This window comes from Mirounga angustirostris, unplaced genomic scaffold (genome assembly GCF_029215605.1).
Source record: "Mirounga angustirostris isolate CCGP_5_RB_7025 unplaced genomic scaffold, mMirAng1.0.hap1 SCAF_1, whole genome shotgun sequence".
Taxonomy (NCBI): Eukaryota; Metazoa; Chordata; class Mammalia; order Carnivora; family Phocidae; genus Mirounga; species Mirounga angustirostris.
In genome coordinates, this window is record NW_026991709.1 from 40951599 (window position 1) to 40979272 (window position 27674).

Here is a 27674-nt window from a genome sequence, read left to right on the forward strand (position 1 = left end):
GTTTGGTTTTTATTTGTTTCTTAGCCTGTCTCTTCCACTAGAATGTAAGCTCCCTGAGGAGAGAAATTTCAGATCATTTTTGCTTGCTGCTATAAATCCAGCACCTTATAGAATCCATACTGTATAAGGGGTGTTTAGTAAGTAAATGCTGAATTAATCAAAGAAGTTTCATCTCTCACTTCAGCAGCTTCATGATAACCACTCAGTCGGTGTTTTTGTGTTTGTATTTTTCCATATTCCTTCCTGTGCCTGGAATGTGTTTTTTTTTTTTTTCTCTTGCTCTATCATCACCTATTTTTACGAGTCAAAATTCCACTCATGTTTAAATTTCTTGCCTAAATGCCACCTCCTTGCTGCTGTTCTCTTTCTCTGGTTTCACACTGGTTGTTGCCATTCTTGGATGGATATATCACATTCTCCACCCTCCTCTAATGTCCCGCACCCAATCTATCATCAAGTCCTTTGGCTCTACTACCAAAATATTTCCAGAGTTTGATCTATCCTCCACCAGTAACATCCTGTCCTCTGTCACCTGAGCTATTTTAATAACCCCCTAATGATCTCATTTCTTAGAACTTTTCTCCTTACAGTTCATTTCCTACACAGCAGCCCTTAACCTTTTTAATACATGAGTCAGAACATGTCACTCTTCTGGCCAGACCCTTTACTGAATTCTCATTTTGTTTGAGGATAAAATCCAAAGTCCTTCACATGGTCAATGAGGACCTAAATGCTCTTATATTCAACTACTTCTCTGATCTAATATTTCACCACTTCATGCCTGGATCACTCCATTTCAGCCACAATGGCTTCTGTGCTCTGTCTAGATTTTAACACCATCCTCAGTCTCATAGCCAATGGAGTTTGTACTCTCAGCCTGCGATGCTTTATCAGCAGATACTCTCTTGGCCTGGTTTCTCACTTCATTCAAGTGGCTGCAAAAAATTAGACCTTATTCCCAGTTAACCCATCGAAAATATCATTTTAATCAACCCACTGTCTCCTCTTAACCTATTTTTATCTGTTTTTCTTTGTAATGAGCATCACCACTACACCTATTGTGTGTGTTCCTGTGTGTGTGTGCTTACTCTTTTGTTTTCTTTCAAGTAGAACATAAGCTTTATGAAAACACTGTGATTTCCTTCTTATTTTTTTCATGAAGAAGAGGAGGTCCCCAGGGCATAGAAGAGTACCTGGCCTACAGGGAATTTCTGTGGAATAAATGAATGACTGTCTAATGTTAGACTTACACATATTTCTGTGTTCAAAATGTAAGATTTTCAAGGGCAGGAAAGCATGACTTTTGCATCTTTATCATAATGGTAGTACCAGAAAACAATTTTGTCATATGTAAGTGCTTGATATGTATTTGTTTTACTTACTTAGCAGGTAAGAACTATATAAGCACTTATTAACTATTAATATCATCTATTAAGCAACTGAAAAATCCTATGTGAAACTATTATTATTTCTACGTAGGCAATTGACACAACACCCTGACCAGTATGGAGTAAAAGCATTATAATAATATATATTTTTATTTTATTAAATTATAGAATATGAATGGGGCACCTGGGTGGCTCAGTGGGTTAAGCATCTGACTCTTGGTTTCGGCTCAGGTCATGATCACAAGGTTGTGAGATCGGGGCCCATGTCGGGCTCTGTGTTCAGCGGGGTGTCTGCTTAAGATTCTCTCTGCCCCTCCCTCTTAAAAATAAATAAATAAGTAAATAAATCCTAAAAAATTATAGTATATGACTGTTAACATGTTATGCAGATAGATTATATTTAAAAAAAGAATAGTGAAAGGAATTGAAGGGCCATGTTTAATAAAATTACAGAACTATATATAGTACCTGGTAAAGTGTAGAATATTATTGGCAAAACTTTTACTCCACATAGAATAGCAAAATTATCATAGATAAAAGACAGCAGAATCATTTATAATAAAAATATGATGTAGTCCAATATTCAGTTAACTTTTGTCATTATATTTATATTGAATTTCAAAACAGTAAAGCAACTACACTTGTCACAATTGTGATGACCTTAAATAAATTTGAAGAAACACTAGACTAGTTAAAAAAAAAAAAAAGGGAAACAAGGAAAGCTTGAATTTAAAAAATATTTGAATTATTTTATAAGGAAAATTATTTTATAAGGAAAAAAATCTGTGTATTCCAATGACATTTTCTGTTAACTCTCAGCAAGAGAGAGAGAGAAGGCGTAAGCGGGGAGGGGGTGGGGCAGAGGGAGAAGGAGAAGCAGTTTCCCGCTGAGCAAGGAGCCCCATGGGAGGTTAGATCCCAGGATCCTGAGATCATGACCTGAGCTGAAGACAGCTGCTTAACCGAATGAGTCACCCAAGCTCTCAACTTAGCTTTGGCAGAGTAATAAATAATATTTGTTTACTGCTTCCTGGGTGTTGCACATTATTACACCTATTTTAAATGGATAATCTGTTATTCACATCTCCAGAGTTTACTATTTTTTTTTCCATTTTACAAATGTGTAAATTAAATCATAATCTGTTGAATCTCCTATTAATTAGCAGAGCTAGGTTTCTAATCCAGGGTCCATTTGTCCAAAGAGTTTAGATCCTTAATCTGGGCTCCTTAGGATACTCAATGGAGAAAGGATTAAAAATGTTCCTGTGAAACAGGTTTGCCCCCACAGTGTAGAGAACTAAAGAAGTCTGGAGCTTTAAAATCATCACTGTAGATTTTGATGTAGTCAAAATCTAATGATGTAATGTGTGGTGATTAACATAACATAATAATTAAAAAAAGAAAAAGAAATAATTGCTTTAAAGCACCTTACATTTCATGGAATTGCTCTCAAGAATTACACTTATTGTGTTAAAAATAAACTGAGTTATCTGAAGATCTATAAAACCTAGCATACGTTCCACGGTGACATGAGTTAATTTCATTTCCGTCACTGTGAGTGCTCCACAGGTATATTGTAAATTGCTATGAATTACTGTGGCTGTGACCCATTATCATAGCAGGAAATTACATGAATCTCACAACTGATATGAAATGTACTGCTGTCACTGCTATGCATTAATTTCTAAGTAGTTGGCCATTTGTAATAATTCTGTAAATGTCCATCTTAGCACAGTTTTCAGTCTAGACAAGTTAAGCCAATGTGCATGGAATTTCCCCCCATTATTTCCAAGCGGTTATACTGAATTCTAAAATTACCTTTTTATTGGACAATTTCATATTGAACATTTTTCCAAAAATTGGAAACATGATAGTTTCAATTCCTACTCCCTAATATTCAAGAGAAATTTATTCCATAAAGAGTAAGTCATTTGGATACGTATGAATAGGAACACAGAATGAGAAAAGCTCTGATAAATATAAATGATTTTTCCAAATTTTATGGAACCGATAAATGGTTTATTAAATTATTTTTTAACCGCATTGACCTCTTTGCTGAGATGAGTTTTAGATAATGGTATACTTCATGGCTATAGTCCTAAGAATAACATATTTGCAGTTATGTCTCTTTTACATTATAAATAGAAATATTTCACCCTTAAAATCACAAGTCTATAGTGCAGATTACACTTTTCTTGTATTTGCTTTGATATTGACATTTATGCCCTTGCAGAAAAAATAAATTCAAATAACAGGTTTAATTGAAAACTTTTGACAATGGTGAATTTATATTAATTTCCCCATGATATATTTTATATTTTAGTACATCATATCTGTTGCAAGTCAGTTCCTCTGACTAGAAGTTAATTTTTTTGGTAGACCTTTAAGCATTTTGATTCATTTTTGAAAGTTTATCCTTTGCTGTCCCACCATCTCCCAGACTTTAAGATTCTTTTTCTTCATGTTCCAAAATTTTGCCACCATCTATTCTAAAAATCTTTATCATAACTTCACTGACACATAGTTCCTAGAAATTTACTTCCCACTTCTTTTAAAAAAAATTGCAAAAATGCTTATAAACATGGAATGGGTTTTATCTTTACTCAGTAGGGCCACTCTTTGAGACATAATTATAAAAAATAATGGTTTTGAAAATTCAATGCATTATGTACCCAAAAGCATACTCCTGTGCTTTGTTAATTATATAAATTTAATATTAGGCCCATTATGTGATATTTAATCTTAGTAAATTTAGTGAATTGGCTACTTGATTTTAGGCACAGGGCTAGATGTTTGAGAAGAGAAAATGAGCCAAACCAGAGACCGTGTAGAGGAGAAAGAATAATGAATAAATAAATAAGTGACTGTGTCTTTTTTTAATAAGATTTTATTTATTTATTTGCGAGAGAGAATATGAGCACAAGCTGGGGGGAGGGGCTGAGGGAGAGGGAGAAACCGACTCTCCTCTGAGCAGGGAGCCTGACTCAGGGCTCCATCCCAGGACTCAGGGATTATGACCTGAACTGAAGGCAGACAATTAACCAACTGAGCCACCTGGGTGCCCCATAAGTGACTATGTCTTTATAAAATGAAAGATGATATAACAATGGCTATAACATAAGGACAATATATTCCTTAAGCACAGGTACCTTGTCTCCTATTAATTATCGATACAGAGCTTGGCACACAGTAGTCATTCAATACATATAAATTAAATATTTTTGAAAGGAGATGTGTAGAATCTAATGAGAACACTGTTTCATAAGAGAAAATTTAAATGAAATGCATTTATTTATGTGCATGTTCCATGATATTTTTTCTGTCGATTCTTGCAGTATTTCAGTAGAAACAGGAATTTTTCTATTTTTTAGTCATCAGAAAGTTCTAATATAATGAGCTGTGTTACTCTCTGCACTTGTGGGTACATCCTGCATACATTCATAAGAAAAATTTATATCCTTTTATAATCTTTTGGGAAATGTTCAATATACATTCATTCAATAGAGGTCATCTTCTTAAGACCTCTCTTCTGGATCTTTGCAGTGGTCTTTCTATAGCCCTCTTCTTTTCTTTGGAGAATCAGCTCCCAGTCCAGAGCTAAACATGTACCTCTTTTCAGTGGTTTCTCACTGTAGCAAATGAAGACAGGCATGCCAGGTGATATTTCCACATTGGCCCAGGCCTTTCTGTTCTAAGTAACTGCCCACAGACCACTGCTCAGTGTCCATACTGGAATCCAGTTCCTTAAACAGGTTCTGTTCCTACACATCATTCTGTTTGCTTACCTTCTATATATAATGTGGCCCCATATTTCAGCACATAGAGGTTCTATCTTTATTACCCATCCATTTCTTCTTCCTTAATGCTTTCCCACAATTTTCCTTAGAGTGGAAATCCTTCCTTTCCCCACAGCTCCTTGCAGTACCTTGAAGAGCAAGCATATCATCATTTGCCTTATGGAGACACTTTTGCCTCTCTCTCCAACATCAATTTCTGGATAGCAAAAATCACATGTAACTTATCTTTTTACTATCCATGGTTTCTAACCTAAGCTTTACATAGAAATATTTAATAATTTAATAAAACTTTCTATCCAAAGCTTTACATAGAAATATTTAATAATTTAATAAAACTTCTATGAGAGAGGCATCTTAGAATATCACAAATCACCACAGAAAATCACAGTAGGAAAGTACCAAACTATAAAAAAAGTAATAGGTCTAAAACCAGTTTTCTTGTCTTCATACCAGGAGAAATACGCTTGAAGGTAACACTCCCCATACACTGTTTACATCTTTTTGTAAAGCACACACTTTGCATTTACCACCAGATGTGAAATAGAAGAACACCATGATGAGATTTACTTTATTTGTAATAGAATCTTACAAATCTTTGTGGGAGGTAGAGATGAGGTTATTCAGGTGAGCCTCATTAAGTCATGTCTGGGACTTGGCAAATCTAAAATCTTCAAACAGATGGGATGAAGGCTGAGCAAAAGGCCTTTCTACAGAGAAGGGAAAGTGGTATCTAGAAACTTTAGACAATGTTTCTGAGGAGATTCACAAGTCTTGGAAATTGGTACTGGAGTATACAGCCAAGTCAAGTAGATATCAGAGGTGAATAATCCAGTTGGCAAGGGACATATAACATTGGTTCTCAAACTTAAATGTACATTAGAATTGCCTAGGCAATTTAAAAACAGTTAGTTTGGATAGACACCCACGAAGCAGTATTTTACAAAGCTCTCTGGCTAATGTTTAACTGGAAATAAGAACTACTGACATAGGGAAGTAGACAGACAATGTGGTCAGAAATATGGCACGTTCATCCACAGGTGCCAAGATGTGGCAGCTGCCCTGAGATCTCAGCACAGTACCACTGACTCCCAGCTGGAAGGAAAATGACTAAAATCAAATTGTAGAATGGTGGAGCAGTGGACACTCTGGTTCTTGTCTCAGTCCAGAGGTTTAAGGAACTGAGAATTACTGAGAATGAAGATGGAACCATTTGTGAGTGTGAGGTACTGGCTAAAGTAAAGACAGAGGATCCAAGGTAGACCCTGTAGGGGACCCAAGAACCACCTCCAACCCACCCCCCAAGCTTTCGGAAGGCACCGCTATTAAGAGCCTGCAGCTTACTACAACTGCAGAAAGTACCACGGTACATCCAATGTTCCTGAGAATTCTGCACAGGGCTCTTATATCATCCAGGTCCTAACTCTTCATTTCACTCTCTGAAATCTTTTGTTGGCTTTCCTTATTAGTAATCTCTGGCCAGGGGTACCTGGGTGGCTCAGTTGGTTAAGCATCTGCCTTTGGCTCAGGTCATGATCCCAGGGTCCTGGAATCGAACCCCACATTGGGCTCCCTGCTCAGTGGGGAGTCTGCTTCTCCCTCTCCCGCTCCCCTGCTCTTGTGCTCTCTCTCTCTCTGTCAAATAAATAAATGAAATCTTAAAAAAAAAAATAATCTCTGGCCTTTCCCTCCTTTCCTGGTTTTTCAGCTCTTTTCAGTATACTTGACCCAGAGTGGGATGTTGTCCTCTCCATTTAAATAAGGCAATTCTAATTTGATGATAATCAACATTCTGCAGAATATTTAGGGGTTATAGGTAGTTGGGGGAGTGGATAGTAGTCATTTTATAAAGATTGCCAGCCATACCGCCGCAGGCATGCCCCTATTAGGCATTTCTATTCTTAGACTATAACCAAATACTGTTATCTGATGCCAGCTTTCCAACATCAAATCCCCATCTCTCTCTTCAATCCCTGGTTACAAATTTAATTCTCTGATTTGACCAAAAATCAACATCAACAGCAAGAAAATTAAAAAAAAAATTGTATTCCTCATTTGTTTCAACTGTTTTATCTTACTCTACCTTTTTATATAATACTGTTAGAAATATATATCTCTGTATGTGTGCTCTTCAGACCAGAATGGGCTAAAAAACTATTTATTAGTAAATGGAAATATAATGATTTTTGTAGATATAACTGTGCCTCACACTTGACAGTGGCATTCTTACTGTAATAAGTGATTATGCATATCCACATTTAAAATGCTGGTGCATGGTAAATGTTCGAATATTTCTAGGATGAAAATTTCTGAATTTTGAAATGGTTGTGTGTGTACAAAGGGGAATAAACGTGGGAGTAAGAAACATGAGTGGAGAAAGAATAACATGAATCAACTTAATATCACATACAATTATTGAGTGCCAGATTAGTCATCGTTAGCATTTTGCAAAGTGCAGAATTATGTTTCTTATTAGCCATTGAAATGCAAATGTAATATTGTAAACATAAGAATATCAGTGATCATTTTCTTTTTATTGTCATCTGTAAATTTCTAAGAAATTGGCTTTAAATCTTATAAGGTAAATCATGAAAAGTGCTTTTTCTTACTTTTTAAGTATTTCCCAAACCATGTTAGCCTATGCACTAAACATATTGCAGGTTTTCCTCTCTTAAAGAAAATGTAAACATTTTCCTCCTTACTCCCTTTAAACAAGTTGCTAAAAAATGTATCCAAGAGAGTATTTAATATAATCCTTAATTACTATAATTGAGATTTATCAGAATGATAGTTATTAGGTTAAATGCTGATTAATTATTAAAATATATGTGTTTTCCTCCCAAAATACATATTTCATTCAGTGACAAGGAACTGTTCTCTCTAGAAAAATATAAATTGTCTCTTGTATCCTACACTGTGTTTTGATAGTGGGGAGGTTCACCTTGTTTCTGCTTCTGGGAATAAGTTTCAGAATGATCTTTTTAGGGAGAGGAAGTCTGGATACATGATTTTCTTATGTTTGTAATAATTTGGAAAAAGAAAAAAAAAAACAAGGAACTCAGTTCTGGCCTTTGTGGTCTAATAATAAAAGCTCAGAATAAGAATCTGGGAATTAGGCTTAATGTCAGAATTGTTGATTTTGGGGAATTTAACCTTTAGAAAAATTTTGAGTTCTTCCTAGTTCTGTATCCCCTTCTGCTGAAGACAGTGTTACTGCTGAATACCCCTTGCAGAGATTTTTTTTTTAATTAGGAAAATGAAGGGAAATATGCTTTCTTTGTACCACCTGATTCTATATGTCACCAATTCTATATATCACCCATTTTCTTTTTCCACGTTTTCCTTGGGACACCCACTATGGCAATATAGTATTTCTAATAATTTATGAACATTACACATTAGTTCTTGGAAGAAAGGGTAAACATGGGCATTCTTTAAGTTTCTGAAGTGTAAACATTACAGCCACAGCCTTAATTAGTGATTTCTGTTGTTGCTGCTTCTATTGAGAATATGCTCATTTAGGGATTTTATTTCTACTGTCTTCAGTCCCCAGCAAGTGCTAGGGCTTGGGACTTGCTCTTTTTGCAAGTGGACTGAGATAGCAAAACACCATCACGTAACAGGCAATTTGGTTTTCATTACAAATTAATGAAGTGATAATTATTGTTCCTTGCAACCTTTTATGTGCAAAGCAGGCTGGTGCTGTTCACATTATCTTCTTGTACATTATACCTCTGCATTCAAGGACTTGTGATAGCTTGCCAAATTAACATTGAGAAGAAAAATGTTAAACTACAGTGAGATCTCCCTAATTAAAATCATATTTTATATCAAATTATGAAAATCTCTATATGGTCATCACCTGTTTGATGTCTAGTAAAATACTGTTCATAGCATGATATACTTACAACCAATTCATTAGTTGTACAAACTCATATCTATTCTGATAAATAAAAAAGACAAAAAAAAACCCAAAAAACCTTGACCTAAAAAATTTTAAGTCAGTTGATTTATTTTTAAATAATGATATTGGTCATCTAATTTTCTGTAAAATGTCATATAAAGCATTTATTGTCTGGAGTTTTACTAGTCCTGTCATAGTTCTTTACAATGTTATTATAGAACCAATGTAATACTAGAAAAATTCCACGTAATACTGACTTTTTAACATCAGAGTTTTTTGAAGTTCCAACTCTGTTCACTCTTTATGTTTCTCTGATATTAAATATGTATATGAATTTTACTTCGACTGTGACTTTACTATTAAAGGCAACTCAGTGTGAAATCATCAGAACTGAGAATCTTATGCACACTTTTTTTCTTAAGAGCTCCCTGTATAATAAATTCATAGAGTGGATGTTTGAAAATGGTATATTAGTGGTTATTAAAAGTACAGGGTGGACATTTCCTTTTCTTATATTAAGATATATTTTGTATATCATGTGTAGGGTTTTCTAAAACAGTCTAAATTTATTCCTTTGTTGGACATTTGGTATGACAGTGAAGTCAAGCTAATTTTTCTTCCAGAAAATGGGTGCCCCACTTATATTTTAGACCCTGAATGATCAAGGTTATTAGCATCAGTAGTGCTTTTTACTATTTGCTTTTGTTTTGTTTTAGGTTGGTAGAAGAGCAAGGGAGAATAAAAAGTTTTTAAACTGTGTTTATCACATTGGCGGGGTCTACAAATTGGATTTGATCATTCAAACATCCTAATGTAAATAATTTATTTTTTTTTTCTAATGTGGTCCAGTGGCCAAATAAATGCTGTATTTCTTCCTTGTGGTTACCATCAATTCAATAGATTAAATTTTATCTAATGTGACTGGAAGCTATGGATTAGAATTCCTATGTGTTTTTAATATACATAAATAGAAAAATGTTCATATATTTTAATGCCATCGATTTAGTTAAGTATTGAAAACTTGCCTTTCCTGATGAAAATAATTAACTCTCTTAATGGAGAAAAGAATTTGGAACGCATTTCTAATGGGTTTCACAAGGATTTTATTTATATATTTATTTACAAAATTAAAATATATTCTGGGGACGCCTGGGTGGCTCAGTTGGTTAAGCGGCTGCCTTCGGCCCGGATCATGATCCCAGGGTCCTAGGATCGAGTCCCACATTGGGCTCCTTGCTCAGCAGGGAGCCTGCTTCTCCCTCTCTCTCCCTCTGCTTGTGCTCTCTCTGTCAAATAAATAAAATCTTTAAAAAATAAAATAAAATATATTCTGTTATAAGAAGTTTATATTTGTACTCCCTTGAATGATTTCTACATATATTATGAGAAAAAATAATAATTTTTATACATCTCTCTGGTATTGTGTGCTGCCTATTACGGAGGTTATGAAGAGGTCCAAAATGTAGCAAATGCATATGAAACAAAATTAAACTAATTTTAGCATGCATCATGAATTAAATTTATAAATGCATAAGACATTTGATAAAGGTTGTATAGTACATATGGGAGGAGAGAAAAAAAAAGAGAGGGAAACAAACTATTAAGAGACTCTTAAAGATAGAGAATATACTGAGGGTTAATGGAGGAGGGGGAGGGGGCATGGGATAGATGGGTGATGGGCATTAAGGAGGGCACTTGTGATAAGCACAGGGGGTTGTACATAAATGATGAATCACTGAATTCTACTCCTGAAACCAATGTTGCACTATATGTTAACTAACTAGAATTTAAATAAAAAATTGGAAAAAAAGAAAAAATAATAAAGGTTATATAGCAGAGAATTTCTTAAGAATGGCAGGGGTATGGATGACTTCAAGGAGAAAAGAGTGCAGTCAAGTTGGAGTTATACCATAAACAAAAGAAGATCTAACATGGCTTTTGACAACAGTAAAAAAGTTCACACTGACAAGGACATAGTATGTGAAACATGTAATTCACCAATCTCCATTCAAACTTTTAGAAAAAAAAATGTATTTTGGAATTAGTTTTTGGAAGAATGTCAATACCAAACTAAAGAGTTTGAAGTTATTTGTATAGACAATGGGCAGCCATAGAAGTCTTTGAATTCAAGTATGACATGACAAAGGATGATAGATTTTCCTGGCAGCACAGGGCAAAATTTGGCATGGCAAAAAAAAGTGTAGACACAGGTATAATAGTTAGAAACAGATGGTATAATAGTTGCAGAATCATAAGTACCACAAACAACGTGATGCCAGTTTAAAAACCTATGCTAAGGATCACAGAAAGCAGTGCTTCACTGTCCTAAAAAGTCTGAAACTTTTTAAGTGTTTTTGCATTGAAAAAAGTGTTAGGATAACTTTAACTGCTGTAATAATAAAAAAGGAAATAGCCACTTATTTCTTGCTTGTGTAAAATTCAGTGTGAGTAAAAGATATTAGGAATTGAAATGTTCACTACATTTACATCTTCTGTTTTCTGTGTATAGCTATTAGGTTTTTATTTTGTTGGCAGAGGGAGACATGTTTGTATTTTCACTTCAAATCTTCTTTTGTAGTTCATCATGTATTCCTTGAAATGACTGAGTATGTTAAAAAAGGTCATGTGTGGAGATATGTGGTAATGACATCATTTAGATTCTCCTTGTCTTGCCAGATATTGATTTTACTAAATTCTGGACCAAATTGGGGTAAGATGAATAAAAATTTATTTTAGGCAGCCGTATTTTTCATTCTCTTTTTAAATAACAAACAAAACACAATCAAAACCTCTGTAAAACAAACCATTTCATAGTGTTATTTGAGTTAACTGATTTGAGGTTTTGATGCTGGAATATTTGTCTAGGTATAATCAATTGCTAAGCAACTTTTTTTTCCTGGATATCCCACAAACCACAATACAATTTGAATGCATTCATCAAAATTATAAATTACTTAGTGTCAATGAACTCAGAGAAACCTGCAAATAATAAACCTACATATAAGAATGTCATGGAGTTGCTCCATGTCATGATCTTTAATGAGTAACACTGAAGTTTCTCTTTAATAATTTTGTATATCCTGTGATTTAATTAGCACCCTCATTTTGTATTCATTATTATTCATTATGAGTCATTCATTAATTCTGCCTCTCATTTTTTTCTCCTTTGATTCTTCAGTGGGAAGAGATCAGTGGTGTTGATGAACATTACACACCCATCAGGACTTACCAGGTGTGCAATGTCATGGATCATAGTCAAAATAATTGGCTGAGGACAAACTGGGTCCCCAGGAACTCAGCTCAGAAGATCTACGTGGAGCTCAAGTTCACTCTACGGGATTGCAATAGCATTCCATTGGTTTTGGGAACTTGCAAGGAGACTTTCAACTTGTACTACATGGAGTCTGATGATGATCATGGGGTCAAATTTCGAGAACATCAGTTTACAAAGATTGACACCATTGCAGCTGATGAGAGTTTCACCCAAATGGATCTTGGGGACCGTATTCTGAAACTCAACACTGAGGTTAGAGAAGTAGGTCCTGTCAACAAAAAGGGATTTTATTTGGCGTTTCAAGATGTTGGTGCTTGTGTTGCCTTAGTTTCTGTACGAGTGTACTTCAAAAAGTGCCCATTTACAGTGAAGAATCTGGCTATGTTTCCAGACACAGTACCCATGGATTCCCAATCCCTGGTGGAGGTCCGAGGATCTTGTGTTAACAATTCTAAGGAGGAAGATCCTCCCAGGATGTACTGCAGTACAGAAGGCGAATGGCTTGTACCCATTGGCAAGTGCTCGTGCAATGCTGGCTATGAAGAAAGAGGTTTTACGTGCCAAGGTAAGAGTCTTCTCTATTTTCCTTGGAGTGGTATTGCTCACCTGTGAGTGTATTATCATTGAGTGACTGACAGAAATGAACCCAGTCTGAACTCACTGGGCAGCAAAACATGCCTAAAACTGAACAGTCTGTTTATAGACCAAATTTATCTCACTTGATGTGTTGATCCACAGTTTGTTGTAGAAATATTAACAGTGTTTGTGTGGTGCTGGCCTGTACCCCACAAGAGGGGTTACATATACTATTTTTAAGTTTTGTCTGCTTTTTAGTGACTCTGCTATTATAACTCTAGATCAACTGAAAGAAAAAAAAATATGTCTCTTTTATGTAGAGGGAAGAAATATCATTGGAACTCAGGTAATCTAATTCTAACAGAATTAGATACTGCATTGATTATGTGTTTTTCTATCTCACAGTGGTATGTTACTTAATTGATATAAAATATAGTCTTCGGTGATGTCTGTGCATCAAATACATGTTTACTTACAATGCATTAGTGCTTTAATAAAGATTATTTTATTTAAAAATCCAGGGTTGATACCTCAGTGTTTGAAGGATAGAGGGGTAATTTTTAAAAAAATTATTTTGCTTCATGGTTTGGCCCTTTAGGCTGCCCGGGAGGATATCTGTACCACACCTTCGTTTGGAATGCATATTTGATCTTTAATATAGTAGCAACAACTCTGAACACTGTTACCAAGTTGATTTTTATTAAAACTGTCTTTGCATTTGAAATAAAATTAAAAATAATCTTTTTTAATATAAAATTTGATATATCAGATGAAAACTTCCACTTAATCCCCAAATTTGTTAATTTTGCACTAGGCAAGGTTGGTGTTTAAGAACACACTGTAATTGTTATTAAAATTTTAAATGTATAAATACATAGGAGAATTTAACTACTTAGTCCTGGGAATCTAGTCTGTCTTAATACCTTTGTTTGCTGTTATACTCTGAAAAAGAAATTGAATTTGGTATTTTCTTTGTAGCCATTCAGTATATCTCAAACTATGCAGAAGAAACAAATATACTTTATATATAAATTAATCTTTCTACCAATGTGAATGGAATATAACATTTTGCTTTTGACTATAGACATTATAGCAAAAAGCTTAATGAGAGCAAAAGTTACACTCTAGTCTCATACTTCCCCATGTTATTTAGATCCTTGACAAGCACCATCAGAAGTATCATTACTAAGTATGGTTTTGAAAGTTCTAAAATTGAAACAACATAGGCGATACTACTCCTTATATACGTGAGTGGAGAGAAATCTCAGTAGTCTTTATAATCCACTTTGAATCATATTTTGTCTCTATGGTATTCTTTGTGATATATGGTATTTGTGAAAATTATTTTATATATGTATATGTAAAAACATATATTTTAATCAGAGAGAGAGAGAGAACGCACAAGCAGGGGAAGTGGCAGGCAGAGAGAGAAGCAGGCTTCCCACTGAGCAAGGAGCCCAATGCAGGACTCGATCCCAGGACTTTAGGATCATGACCTGAGCTGAAGGCAGCAGCTTAACCGGCCAAGTTACCCAGGTGTCCTGTGAAAATTATTTTAAATAAAATAATAAAGGCCTAATTCAGGAGGAATTTCAAAATTGTTCATTCTCTCTAATTTGGTCTCTATGGAACCAGTCTCTGATATCCACACCAGGAGAGAAATAGATATGTCTCCTTCTCAGTAATATGTATCAGTTTATGAAGAACTATCTCATAAAATATGACATTGGGCAAGAAACTTAATCATTAGATGTTTGGATTTTAAATAATTTTCATATGTTTTAAAATCTTATTGAAAGTTATAAGAAATAGAAAAATAAGTATCCGTGAGGTAAATAGAATCGCATAAAAGTATTAGTAGAAATAAAGCATACAAACTTATGTTACATGCTGTCTTAAAGAAACTAGTAGAAGAATAAAAAAGAGTCACATGAAGTTGTAATTCAGAAAGGTCACAGTGAATCAGAATTGTTTTACTTTTAACTTCATTCTAATTTACTGAACTACTTTTTAAACTACTATGTTATTCAGTTGTATCCCAAGATTACTCCTAGAGATAAGGATTGATTGATTGATTGCTTTTGTGAGTGAGAGAGAGCAAGTACAAGGTGGGGGCAGGGACAGATGGAGAGGGAGAGAGAGAGAATCATAAGTAGGCTCCATGCTCACATGGAGCTCGCCATGGGGCTTGATCCCACAACCCCCACCGTGATCCGAGCCAAAAATCAAGAGTAGGACACTCAACAGACTCAACCGCCTAGGCGCCCTTACGGATAAGGATTTATGTGAAAGTTTTATATCCTCGAATCTTGTTTATTATGTTGAAGGATGTCAACAGCACATTTTTGATATAGTAATGCTGTATCATCACAGACTTTCTTAGCGTTTAAAAATACTAGTTTCAGAATGAGATACATGTATATGAATAGCAAATTATTTTAAGACAAAGATCTTGAAGATAAATCAATAAAAATAATTGTAGTAGAATTAGAGATGGTCCATGAAATGGGATGTGATTGTAATTTAAAGGGGGGATGATTTTTTTAGTAATGTAATTTAAAGGTGGGACATTTTCTTATAGTTATATCTTGACATTTGCTGATGTTTCCAGGTGACTTTTGGCTTCATTTCTTTTCACAATCACAAAAACTTTGTGTATTCAGATTATTAGACAATGTGTCAGGGTATTCTACTTTCTTCTGATTTACATATTTAACAAATATTTGTTTAAATATATTATATGGGGCATTCCTGTACTATGTCTTAAAAATCCAGTACTCAACCAATTAGTTCTGTATCTGGTTCTTGGCTGTAACTTCCTGTTTTTGTCAGTGATAGTGCTGGTGTTTCTTATGGTGGCTATGGTTTCCTTTTTTAGTTTTTAATTTTTCAGTTGGCTTTTTGGTAAGCTTATAGGCTGGTCTGAATAGCATGCCATGACTCTCACAAGTCAACATTTTAGCAGCCGTGCTTCTCTTTAGGCACAGAGGGGAATGGTAATCCTCAGAAAAGAAGCAGAGGAAAAGATAGATAAACTTCATGTCTTCCGTGAGATCAGGGTTTTTTTTTTTTTAATTTTTTTCCAAAAAATATTGTGTCATCCTTTTTAAAAAAAGGATGGGGCAATACCTTGATATACCCACTAATTGGAACACACATATAGCTAGATTTTAAACATCTCAGGATAATTTTATAATACAATGATCAGCAACCATAGGCTTTCAGTTGCCTAACACATAAGAAATCAAGACGCGTTTACTTTATTCAAAAGAATATTTAATGAGTGCTTATTTCACTCTAAGCATTGTATCAGAACTCAAAGACTTTTTCTTTTAATGTTCATTACTTACTAGATGCCAGTGTGTTTATTTGCTAAGTCATATCTATGAGCTATCTTATTTATCCCCCCAAATAACTGACAGGTACATATTATTATTATCTACAGTTAAAAAACGAGAACAAAGCTTTCACAGGTTTAAATATCTTGCCTTAGTTTCTTTAATGAGTGAGTGTTGGATTGGAGATCTAAAACCAGGCAGTCTGATTCCAAAGGCTGCCATCTTAACCTCAATCCACACTGCTTCCCTATGATTTAGTCCAGTGGTGACAGAGACCAAGAAACCCCATGAAGATACAAATTCTACTGGAGTTAAGAGTACTGTACATTGAAGGAGGAGTAGGACCACAGTTGATTTTGGCATAAAGTAACCAAAAGTCTGTTAATGTAAGGTTTAATATAATTCAGTTTATCTTTCTGCTTCTAGAATTTTTAGAAAGAAGGGTTACTAGCCAAAATGTAATATTTTGAGAAGACTAAGCTTAGCCTGGTGATATCTAATAAAATCTGGATATATAATCGCCAAGCGTCTTAGATATACAAAAAGTCTACCAAATTTAATTCAATAAGTGTTTTTGACCATCTATTAGTACAAAGTAATAATGCACTAGACACAGGGAAACATAGATTGTATCTATCTTACAGGAGCTCAGCATCTACTATGAAAGAGAGATACATAAATGAATACTTTTAATGCAAGACAGACTAATCAATCTTGCACCAGGGGTATAAGGGATTTGGGCAATGTAGGGGAAGGAGAGATTAATTTTGAGTATTTCCAAATTCATAATGGAATTTGTTCATTAATGATGAAAAGCCTTTGCATTGAGAGATTTGGATCATCACTGTTGGGATTAGAAACTTATAGAGTAAGGAAAAGAGGCTAACTACCTTATGTAGCTTACTCATTCCAGAAGATAAAGTTTATAATTTGTTTATTGAACCATTATCTCAAAATCTCAAAATGTGTAGAAGTCCCATTAGAGTTTTATGTTCTGAGCTTTTTCCACAGGTAGGCTTTATTAAGAAGCTAAATTTCATAACCAGGTCATTTTCTGACTTTAGTAATGAAATATTCTGAACTATTTATTCCACTATAGATGGATAATTGGGACAGTTAAAGTTTGGTTAAGTAAATGCTGAAAATATGACAATATCCATTTGATAGGAAAAATATATTGATAAAGACATTTTATTGTCAAAAAACTCACCCATCAATTTCAGAACTATAATTAAAACCAAAGTTGTCTTTGTACAGGACCAGAATTCTAACCATAGCATTACACTTTTCTTGTCTATATTGCAAACTTTCACAACATTGCACTTTTCCTGAAATGAGAAAAAGTAGTGGAAAATATCTTTTGACCATTTATTCAATTATTCAACAATTATTGAGTCTGTAGTATGTACCAAATCCTGTGTTGCACACTAAAAAAAAAAAAAAAAAAAACCAAAGATGAACATTATCCCTGCTAAATTAGTTTGGTTCATAGTTCAAAAATCTCTGTGTGTGTGTTGGGGGGTTAAATACTTTTGTCTTTACTCTTAAAGAAGCATAGATTTTTAACTGAATTTTAAAGCAGAGCTAAGTTAATGATAGTTTGAACTAAAAATAAGTTATTAGTGTTAATGAGGAAGGAGGTATTGGTGTGGGAGGGTATAAGTGATAAGAAATTAAAAATTTCTACAATAGATGCTTTATGTTGTTGGTCTTGCTTTACTCTGCTAAGGAAGAATGAACACAGGAAAGCCAAGAATAGAAAGCGGTGCACCTTTCTCCTTTAAGGATTGATTAGAGGGAGAAAATAAGAAAAGACTGAAAGAAACATTGGTAGCTAAAGAATACTTCAGGAATCGCATGCCATACAAACCTCAAATGCAGAAAAAGGGAGAGTGCTTATTATGATAAGTTTGGTAAAATAGAAATGCACATAAAAATAACTACACATGCTTCAACTGATAAAAAGTAATGTAACGACTAATAAGAAAAGTAAGAAATCATGCATGAGACTTGGTTTTCTGGTAGTTTCTGTAATATATAATTTTAAAATATGGCTTTAGTTTAAATAGGTTTTCTCTCAGTTTAATGATAGAGGAGGAAATCATGGTATCTCTTAATTTACTATGTGTGGCTTAAGTATTTGGGCCATGTTTCTGGTTTCTGGGTGAGCTAGCTGGATGTGGTCAAATTGCAGGTTAAATTGCTTTTATAGAATGTTAATAAACCTCTTTTAAAACAATAACATGAAATATTAAAATTATAAACCTAAATCATCTGTTGTTTGCTTTCAATCATTAACAATCAAAATACACTTGATTTATTTCACTAGGGAAATCATTTGTATTTCTTACATCCCAGTATAATTCTTTTAACTTTTTAAGATTGGAGATGCGAAGAAATTTTACATTAATGCCAAGAAAACCTTGTGAAATTTATTATTATTTTTTAATCCTGGCTAATGAATTATGCTATCTGCTTTGATTTAGTTAGGAGAGAAAAAATGAGAATGCTAATGGATTTTTATATAGTCAATTAATTACATTTGAGGCAGATACCAGGAGGTTACTATAAATATTCCTGCTCCTACAAACTTTGTTTAGACTTAATGTACCAAATACCTTATTAATGTCACTGAAGAATCTGTTGCTCTGTGTTTTATCTCTGTGCATTCATTGTGGAATGCAAACTTTATTTCTTGTTTTTGTACATTAGCAGCTTAATAGAAAAGTGTGTTTGATGTGATGTATGAAGACAGCTAGACTTTTTGATGATTATTCATAATTATATTTGTTTCACCTAGGACTTAGGGTATGAGTTCTTATTCATTTCTTTGTCAATTCAGAAACTCTTAAAGAAGCTGTCAAGGTTTCAATAACAAAATGATTTGGAGATTCTGCCTACTCTTGAGGAGGTAGACAAAATTGAAAATCTCATTCAGAATTTCTTGGCACCTACTACTGAGTCTATTTGCACCCTCTGGAACTTTAAGGAGTTCATATGTTTTAATGAATTCAGAAGCATTTTTTTTTGGGTGCGCTTGGGTGGCTTAGTCGGTTTAGCATCTGACTCTTGATCTCGGCTCAGATCTTGATCTGAGGGTCCTGAGTTTGAGCCCCACACTGGGCTCCATGCTGGGCGCTGGGCAGTAAGTTACTTGAGAGAAGGGGCCTCATTTTGTCCTTTTTTAGGAACATCATGCCTAGAACTAGCAGAGTATAATTAAGTTCTCAGATACTTACTGAATGAATACTTACTGAATGAACTATTCTAACTAAGCATTCTTAGAATGTAAGTTCTAGAGAGAATATGCTTTGTGCTATTTATCTTTGAATCTACTAGTTCTTTCAGACACATAACGATGTCCATTTCATCTAAATTGAAATGAGCACATTTGACTGTTAGATCACATAGTTGCAACAAGTTAAGACTAGATCCACCTAACTATTCTGATACTAATTAATGAATTATTACTTTATCTCATCTATTCATTAATTAGTATCTGGTATCTGAGAGAATACCTTTCTCTTTTATGAATTTATGATGAATATTGTTTTTCTGACTTGCAAAAAATCAATTGACTATCATACTTATAGCAAAACAAAGTTCTAATTATTTATATAGATGCTGAAATAATTTTTGTTTTACACAGCTAGTACTCATTGACTCATCCTTCAATTACTGCACTGAAATTACTCATCCTTTAATTACTGCACTGAAGTTTCTTACCTTGAATTATGAAAAAATTATTTGTTTTCCCAGAGTTTAAAATGATAACCCTCCAATCCCACTTTGCCTTTAGCAGTTGCACACCCATGACTTTTCAAACCAATGCATTTATTTTAATAAAAAATATACCACTGATAAGTAATAATGTACATACCTTTCAAGTAACCAGATACATTTTGACAGCTTTATAATAGCTATCAAACCCTTGATTTATACAAGTTTCTGTGTCTTCTCACCAATTTGTATAATAAGTTCTGGTACCATTAGCTCGATGCAGGAACCACCCCCCCCAAGTTTGCCCTCAAACTTAAGTTTGCATTTAATGTTTTATCTAGCGAAAGGCTCTTGTCACTGAAAAATAGAGTGCTTGGACTCAGGAGCCCCAGAAATGCTGCTTATCAAGTGTGTGGCTAAATAATTTGAACCTCAGTTTCTTCATCCATAAAAAGGTATTTGAATATCATCACTATCGTTAGTCATCAGCGTCACTGGAATGTGTACTTTTCCTTGCTTTCTTGTTTCATCTGTGTTAAAGCAGATGTGATAAACACATCCATTCAACAGCCTCCCTCATACCTTAAACCTTAGGACTTAGGGATACCTTAAGGGGTAGAAAATGTCTTTAATGAATGTATTTATCTATGTATTCATTATTTATTCACTGGTTGTCCTCCTTCTTCCAAGTAGGATTTTCCTTTCCTGAGGAGACTTCATTTTTATTTTCATTAAGCTTCTAGTCTATTCAATCATGGGTGATATTTCCTCCACTCTCTTCTTGTTAACTTCTATTTTTCTTCTTCTGAACATCAGTCACTCTTGATTTTTCCCATCTGGTATTTGACTCAGTCTCTTATTCCTTCTAGAATTTTTTTCCCCTGCTGATTATTCAAAAGCAGCCTTAAATTTAGAGATGGGCATTTTTATTATTGTAGATCCAGAAAGGCTTTTAGGTTTTAACTTAGGTTTTAAGAAAATATAGTTTAGGAACAAGCAAACAACAATAGCAAAATAAAATAAAAATTCTACATTTCAAAAATGTTAAACCCAGAAGTTTTCCACTGTTATGTCCTAACATTTCATTGTATAAAAGACTAGCTTAGGTAATGGGGGAGATTATAACAATAAATAATGTTCTTGCCTAGAAGGAATCATGTGAATCAAAAAAAAGTAATCAAGTAAGTAAAAATATTTGTCAAACCATTTTACTTGACTCTGTATAGAACTAACCATATCTATTTGATTTATTTTGGGTATTTATTATGTACATTTAAGAATCACCCAAATAGTAAAAAAATAGCAGTGAAGAAAACAGTATAAATTGTATGAAGTAAATGCCAAATGTGTTTACATGAATTACTATATGATATTACTGGAAACTTTCAATCAAATTATGTCAATGTACCATCTAAACAGTAATTAAGTAAAAACTCTTTTAAAATATGAAAAAGAGAGGAAAAACAAGGGAGTGTATTTGGCTTGTGAGTTACTTAAGAATTGTAGTTCATTTCTGAAGCTGTATAAAAACAAACAGTATATATTTAAAGCATGGATTTGCATATTTAAGATACTAAAAAGAAATGTGAGTTCTTTGTTCTGTATAAACTACAAATCAGATTATTTTGAGCAGTCAGAGACAATTTAATTGCAAACATATTTAGGAGAGAGATGACTGTCATTAAATTTAAGGAGTAGAATGAATTCATGTCTAACTATTGGAATACATCATAATTAATAAGTACAAGTTAGGTGGTCATCAATGAACCACTGTAAAAGATCTTAAAAATCACAGGCAGTTTTATAAATGTTAGTAACAGTCTAACACAGGATTACAACTAAATGAGAATTACAGTCTGTTAGTAAAATATGGGTTATTTTACCTTATACAGGTTAACTTTAGTTATATAATCTTGGCAATCCCATTGTTCAAAGAGGGAAAAATAATAAGACATTTCTTCTTTAAATATGTCTTTTACTAGTCTTTGTCTTGACCTGGAGGGCCATTGTATGGGTCGGTATTATTTTCCTAAGGTTCTAACCCAGTTCACAATCATCCCTTGTCAAATAGCTGTAGGGTATTTGCTTTTAAGATATCATTTTTTTCATTTACTATGCTAAAATCTATGAATTTTCGGATACTTTGTCTGGTCTAGTGTTTCAAAGGTAGAAATAATTATGTAGGCAACACCTGTATGCCAAATATATAGTCTCTGGGGAACACAAATAATTTTCTCACTGAAGTAGTTTTTTTTTTTTTTTTTAAAGATTTTATTTATTTATTTGAGAGAGAGAGAATGAGAGACAGAGAGCATAAGAGGGAGGAGGGTCAGAGGGAGAAGCAGACTCCCTGCCGAGCAGGGAGCCCGATGCGGGACTCGATCCCGGGACTCCAGGATCATGACCCGAGCCGAAGGCAGTCACTTAACCAACTGAGCCACCCAGGCGCCCGAAGTAGTTTGTTTGAGAGCCTGTCTGTGGAAAAATGTGGATTGAGCTTCCCAATACAGTATTTACTATGGGAATCTAAGACATGGTAAAAAATAATTTCAGTTTCAGAAAGTAAAATAGCTCTAATTTACTTGAAAGAAGTTGTTTTTGTCATCACGTTTTCAGTCTCATTTTCAAAGGAAAATCAGGACACTGTTTTGTGTACCACTCATTAAATATCTATTAAATGCAAACCCATCTGAAAAGTGATTAGAATTTTCCAAGGAAAAGACATATCTAAGCCCATTTCCATGTGAGAAGTGGAATATTAGTTCTTTTGAATATACAAAAATTATAGTTATTTGACATCTGAATATGTATGACCTTTTCGGATAGCTCGTGGGTCTGCCATCGTAATATACTGTCAAGTAGTTGGGCACTGAAGGCACTCTTGAAATTTCCTTTCTTTAACTTCAGCCTACTTTGGGGTTGATATAGATAGTCTTCCTTGTTCTGATGCACTGCATGCCATTATGCAAAATAAGTATTTTAAAGCTGGTATATAATGTATATCTTTTGTAGAGAATATTCATCTTTAATTTTTCAACATGCTTTTTCTTTCCAACTATTCAGAAATCATCAAAGATTCTATATTTTAAAATTTGAAGAATCTGATGTAATTTTTGTTCAAATGCAGGTTATGATTCTAAAAAAAAAAGAGATTATTGAGATTTCATTAACTTTTCCAGTTTGTTTCATTGTTTTTAGTCAACACCTCTCAGAGGAAGGGAAACCAAACCTTATGCAAAATAAACTAAGAAGTAGATCTTCTCTCTCTTGAGATACTTAGGTTCTGTGAAAGGCTGGTCTCACAAAGATTGCTTTGCAAGTACAGATTTGTTGCGCACTCTCCACCTTCTTTCCTGTGGTTTCTCGCCCCCCCCCCCCACTTCTGTCTGTGTTTGGAGTTTTGACAATCCCTTATTAGTTCCAGAGTAGAACTTATAAGCGCTAATAAGGGTTTATGTTACAGCTCTGACAGGTGGCACTAAACTTGAATAGAAAGCAATTGTGGAGAGAAGTATTTAAGTTTTGATAATGTTTGATGAAAGTGCTCCGAAAGTGAAGGCCATTTGGAAAGAATCATATGACTGGAGAGACTGCATGTATACTCTGTTCTTGTAGCTTCTCATCTTCCAGGATGTGGACAAAACATCCTGTTGGCAGATAACTGTAATCACTTATGGATGCCTCTTTTATGGAACAGAATCCATGATACCATGTAGGAAAAATGTATTATAAACTTTGGTTGTGTTGTTATTTACTCCTCTTCCAGGAGTCCTCTGAGATGTGTCGCTGTTGATTGTCCTTTAGAAACACGCAGTGCTGGACTTCTAATCACAGATTTATTCTGTGAGAGGAGACCCAGAGATTCCAAGGGTGAGTCAAGGTCATGAAACTCATAGCCATTATATGAACACAGACTTTTTGTATGATAAAAAATAAAATAAAAATAAGATGTAAGAATGGCTTTTAATAGTGAAAGACCCTCCATGTAAAATATTCCTGAATTCTCTGTTCAGTGGTCAGTTACAATGCCACAAAAGGTTAAAAGTGGATGCTGTAATTGAGAACAGCTGTTGCTTTTTGACATGAAGACTCACTTTCAACAAAAAAGAGAAAGCATATGCTATGGAATGAGAGAATACCATTCTTGAATTAATGCATGAAGAACATGTAAAGTTTTCTGAAACTCAGAAATGAATCTGTATATATAAATGGTTGGAAAGGAACATTTTTGCTTCCCTGGTATTTATTAGAGAGGAAAATCTACATTTCAGAAATTTGGATCCACTTGCTGCCTATCTCATGCTGCTATATTGAAGATGGGATATTCCAATCTATCAGTCCACATGTGTAAAGAATTGATTAATGTGCTGAATTGAGGGGAAGGACAATACAGTTCTTGCTCCCAAGCACCTTGGATTCTAAAGGGTAGCTGAACTGAATTTATGTTAAAAGGAAGCAAGTACAATATCCGTAAGCTCATAAGGAAAAAAAAAAAAAAGTGGAGTAAGCATGGAAGACGAATATTGCTTAGAGACTCATCAAAATGTGTTGCTAAGAGGTGATAAATGGAGAGGTTTCAATTTCTGTAAAGTTAAATATTCCATCATTTATTCATTTTCATCAAACAAAATGTAATGAATACCTACTATACCAAGTGTCCCCTGGAAATATGGCACTGAACAGAACAGAAAAATGTCCCTGCCCTCTGGGTAATTAAATTTTAGTGGAAATATCATGAAATGAAATGCTAATGCAGATTCTTTCATTGTACCACCCATAGATTAAAGCATAGACTAATTTCTTAGCCCAGGTGATTTTGCCTCCGAGGGACATATGGCAATGTCTGAGGAAGACATTTTCAGTTGTCACAGCTTGGGGAGAGGATTGCTCCTGGCATCTAGTGTTTAGAGGCCAGAGATGTTGCTAAATATCGTACAATGCACAGGGCAGCCTCTATAACAACAAATTATCCAAGCAAACCATGTCAAGTTTGAGAAACCCTGGTCTAGAATAACCCCTCCTTTTACAGAAACATAAATTAAGGCTAAACGGTCAAATTACACATTAGCGGAGCCAAAGTTGGAACTCAAGCTCAAGCATCTCATGATGGTACTTCAGGACTTATCCTTTTTGGGATTTATTTAGACTTAGAAATTTCTATAACTTTTAAAGGCATATGAAGTCTTACTAACTACTTAGGTAATTGGAAAGTGACAAGAAAAGAAAAACAAAACTAACATTCTTTATGTGAAAGAATAAAGATTTCGGGAATATTCACATGAAGGTGGATATTTAAAAGCAGCGGAAGAATGTTACTTGCATGGAACTGGAAAAAGTTACTGACATTCAGTGGCTGGAATTTGGTAATACACGGACTGAGAATGTGAACGGAGTAATAAAAGAGATATCAAAGACAAAGCATTTGGAGACTGTGGGTGTTTCCTTAAGCAAAGGGTTCAGATAGCTGCTATGGAGTTAGTTCCCTTTTGGGATGCTCTGACGTGCTGACATGAAATCAAATCTAACATTTGATTCCCTTTTTTTTCTGTAATGTGATACGAATGCAAATATGACAGGTAGATGTGGTTATTTACAGGACATATTGTATTAATAGTCTTGGTATAAAAACTTCCTTGGTTCTAATTCTGACTGTTCCTTTTTTAATATTAGAGCAGCACCTTAACATCAGCAGTTTCTGTCCTCTGGCTTATAACTGAGCTCGGTGCTTTATTTTATCTTCCCAAAGGCCTATGGGCAAGGCACCATCAGACCCCCGTTTCCCATGAGAGGAGACTAGTTACATTGAGAAACTGGACAGTTGTCCGAGGTTGCAGTTGGTAAGTGGTGAAACTGGAATTTGAGTGCAGAACACTTGTGTGTGGCCAGTGTTCCCTTGGCCTCCCTAGTGAGGAGGACCAGGAGACGTGAGGAACCTGAAGCCCACCAGCCTGTGTTTTTAGAAATAGCCTGTGCAGCTCAGGGCTGTCGTTGCTATAAGGATGCTTTTGAGGATGTTATTCAACACTTTTCACTCTGTCGTTTTTCTGAGACCCATCGCAGACATTGACTTCGGGCTCCCATGCCAGGAATACTTGTGTTCCTCAGGCTACTGGCTTGCTTTCACTTTTGGAAATTGATTCATGTCATGGTCGTGGTATCTTGTTTGCTTTCTCTATAAAAGAGCACAGAATCGTGTCTTCCTACATCCTACAAATAGCTATGCCCTCACAACATTCTTTTTTGATGCTAAACACATTTTTTTTTTCACGCGAAATGAGAAATCTATTTAGGCAAGTATAAAATAACAAGGATGTTTAGAAATTTGCAGAACAGAGGGCAGGTTTTTTTTTTTTTTCTTAATTTTAAATTTCAGTATAATTAACATACAGTGTTATATTAGTTTCAGGTGTACAATATAGTGATTCAATAATTCTCTATACTATTCAGTACTCATCAGGATAAGTGTACTCTTAATCCCCTTCACCTATTTCCCCCATCCCCTCCACCGGCCTCCCCTCTGGTAACCATCAGTTTGTTCTGTAGTTAAAAGCCTGTTTTTTGATTTGTCTCTTTTTTTCCCCTTTGTTCGTTTTGTTTCTTAAGTTCTACATGAGAGAAATCATTTGGTATTTGTCTTTCTCTGACTTATTTCATTGAGCGTAATACTCTCTGGCTCCATCCATGTCATCGCAAATGGCAAGATTTCATTCCTTTTTATGGCTGAATAATATTTCATATATATATACCACTTCTTCATTCATCTATCGATGGACACTTGGGCTGCTTCCATAATTTCGCTAGATGATGCTTCAGTAAACATAATAGGGGTGTATATACCTTTTTGAATTAGTGTTTTCATATTCTTTGGGTAAATACCCAGTAGTGGGATTACTGGATCATAGGGTAATTCTATTTTTAATTTTTTGAGGAACCTCCAAGCTGTTTTCCAGTTTGCAGTCCCACCAACAGTGCACAAGGATTCCTTTTTCTCCACATCATCATCATCAACACTTGCTTCACAATTTTATTTTTCCCCATATATATCCTTTGTACTCTATTCTTCAGCTTCCAAAAAATATTGTAGAGTTATCTATTGCATCCTGAATTGTAAGTATCCTGTCTCGAGGATGAGTGATAAAAATATTCGAATGGCCATTTATCGATTGCCAAGTATGTACCCAGTGATTAACATACTACTTAGTGCTCAACAAAAACCTTACAAAGTATATATTATTAGCCATATTTACCATGACAGGGCTAAGATAATTTACTAATTTGCTTTTTCACAATGCCAGGTTGTAAACGCAGGTCTGTCTAATTCTGAAACCCAATCCTTCTTGTACTATAATAAGCTAGTATTTTTCTTTTGATGATACTTCATAAATCAAAATAATGTGAAAATTTGCAAGTTCTTGCAGCCAAGGGAGTGGCTAGAGAATGTGGTTTTTATAGTTCAGAAAAAAAAGTTTGGCAATAGTTATTTAAAGAGTCAAGAACTTCATTCATTAACATAATCCTTTCCTCTTTTTTCAGTATGGAACTGGGTAAGACTATAATGCAAACATGTTTTAACAGGGTATCTGTGGCCTTTATTTTCCGTGCATGTGGAACTGAGTCACACCTCTAATTACCTCTGCTTCTATTTCCATTGCCCCTGCTGTTGCTGAGGACATGATTGAT

At 34.5% G+C, this 27674-nt stretch overlaps 1 protein-coding gene across 1 annotated transcript in view; it reads left to right on the plus strand.

Annotated features, from left to right (window-relative positions):
- The window catches only part of EPHA3 (EPH receptor A3), a 360686-nt gene that overhangs the window by 91327 nt on the left and 241685 nt on the right, over positions 1-27674 (plus strand). Inside the window, exon 3 of the mRNA XM_045902696.1 lies at positions 12265-12925. Within this exon, the coding sequence (XP_045758652.1) occupies positions 12265-12925 (661 nt within the window). The remainder of the gene's footprint in view (positions 1-12264; positions 12926-27674) is intronic.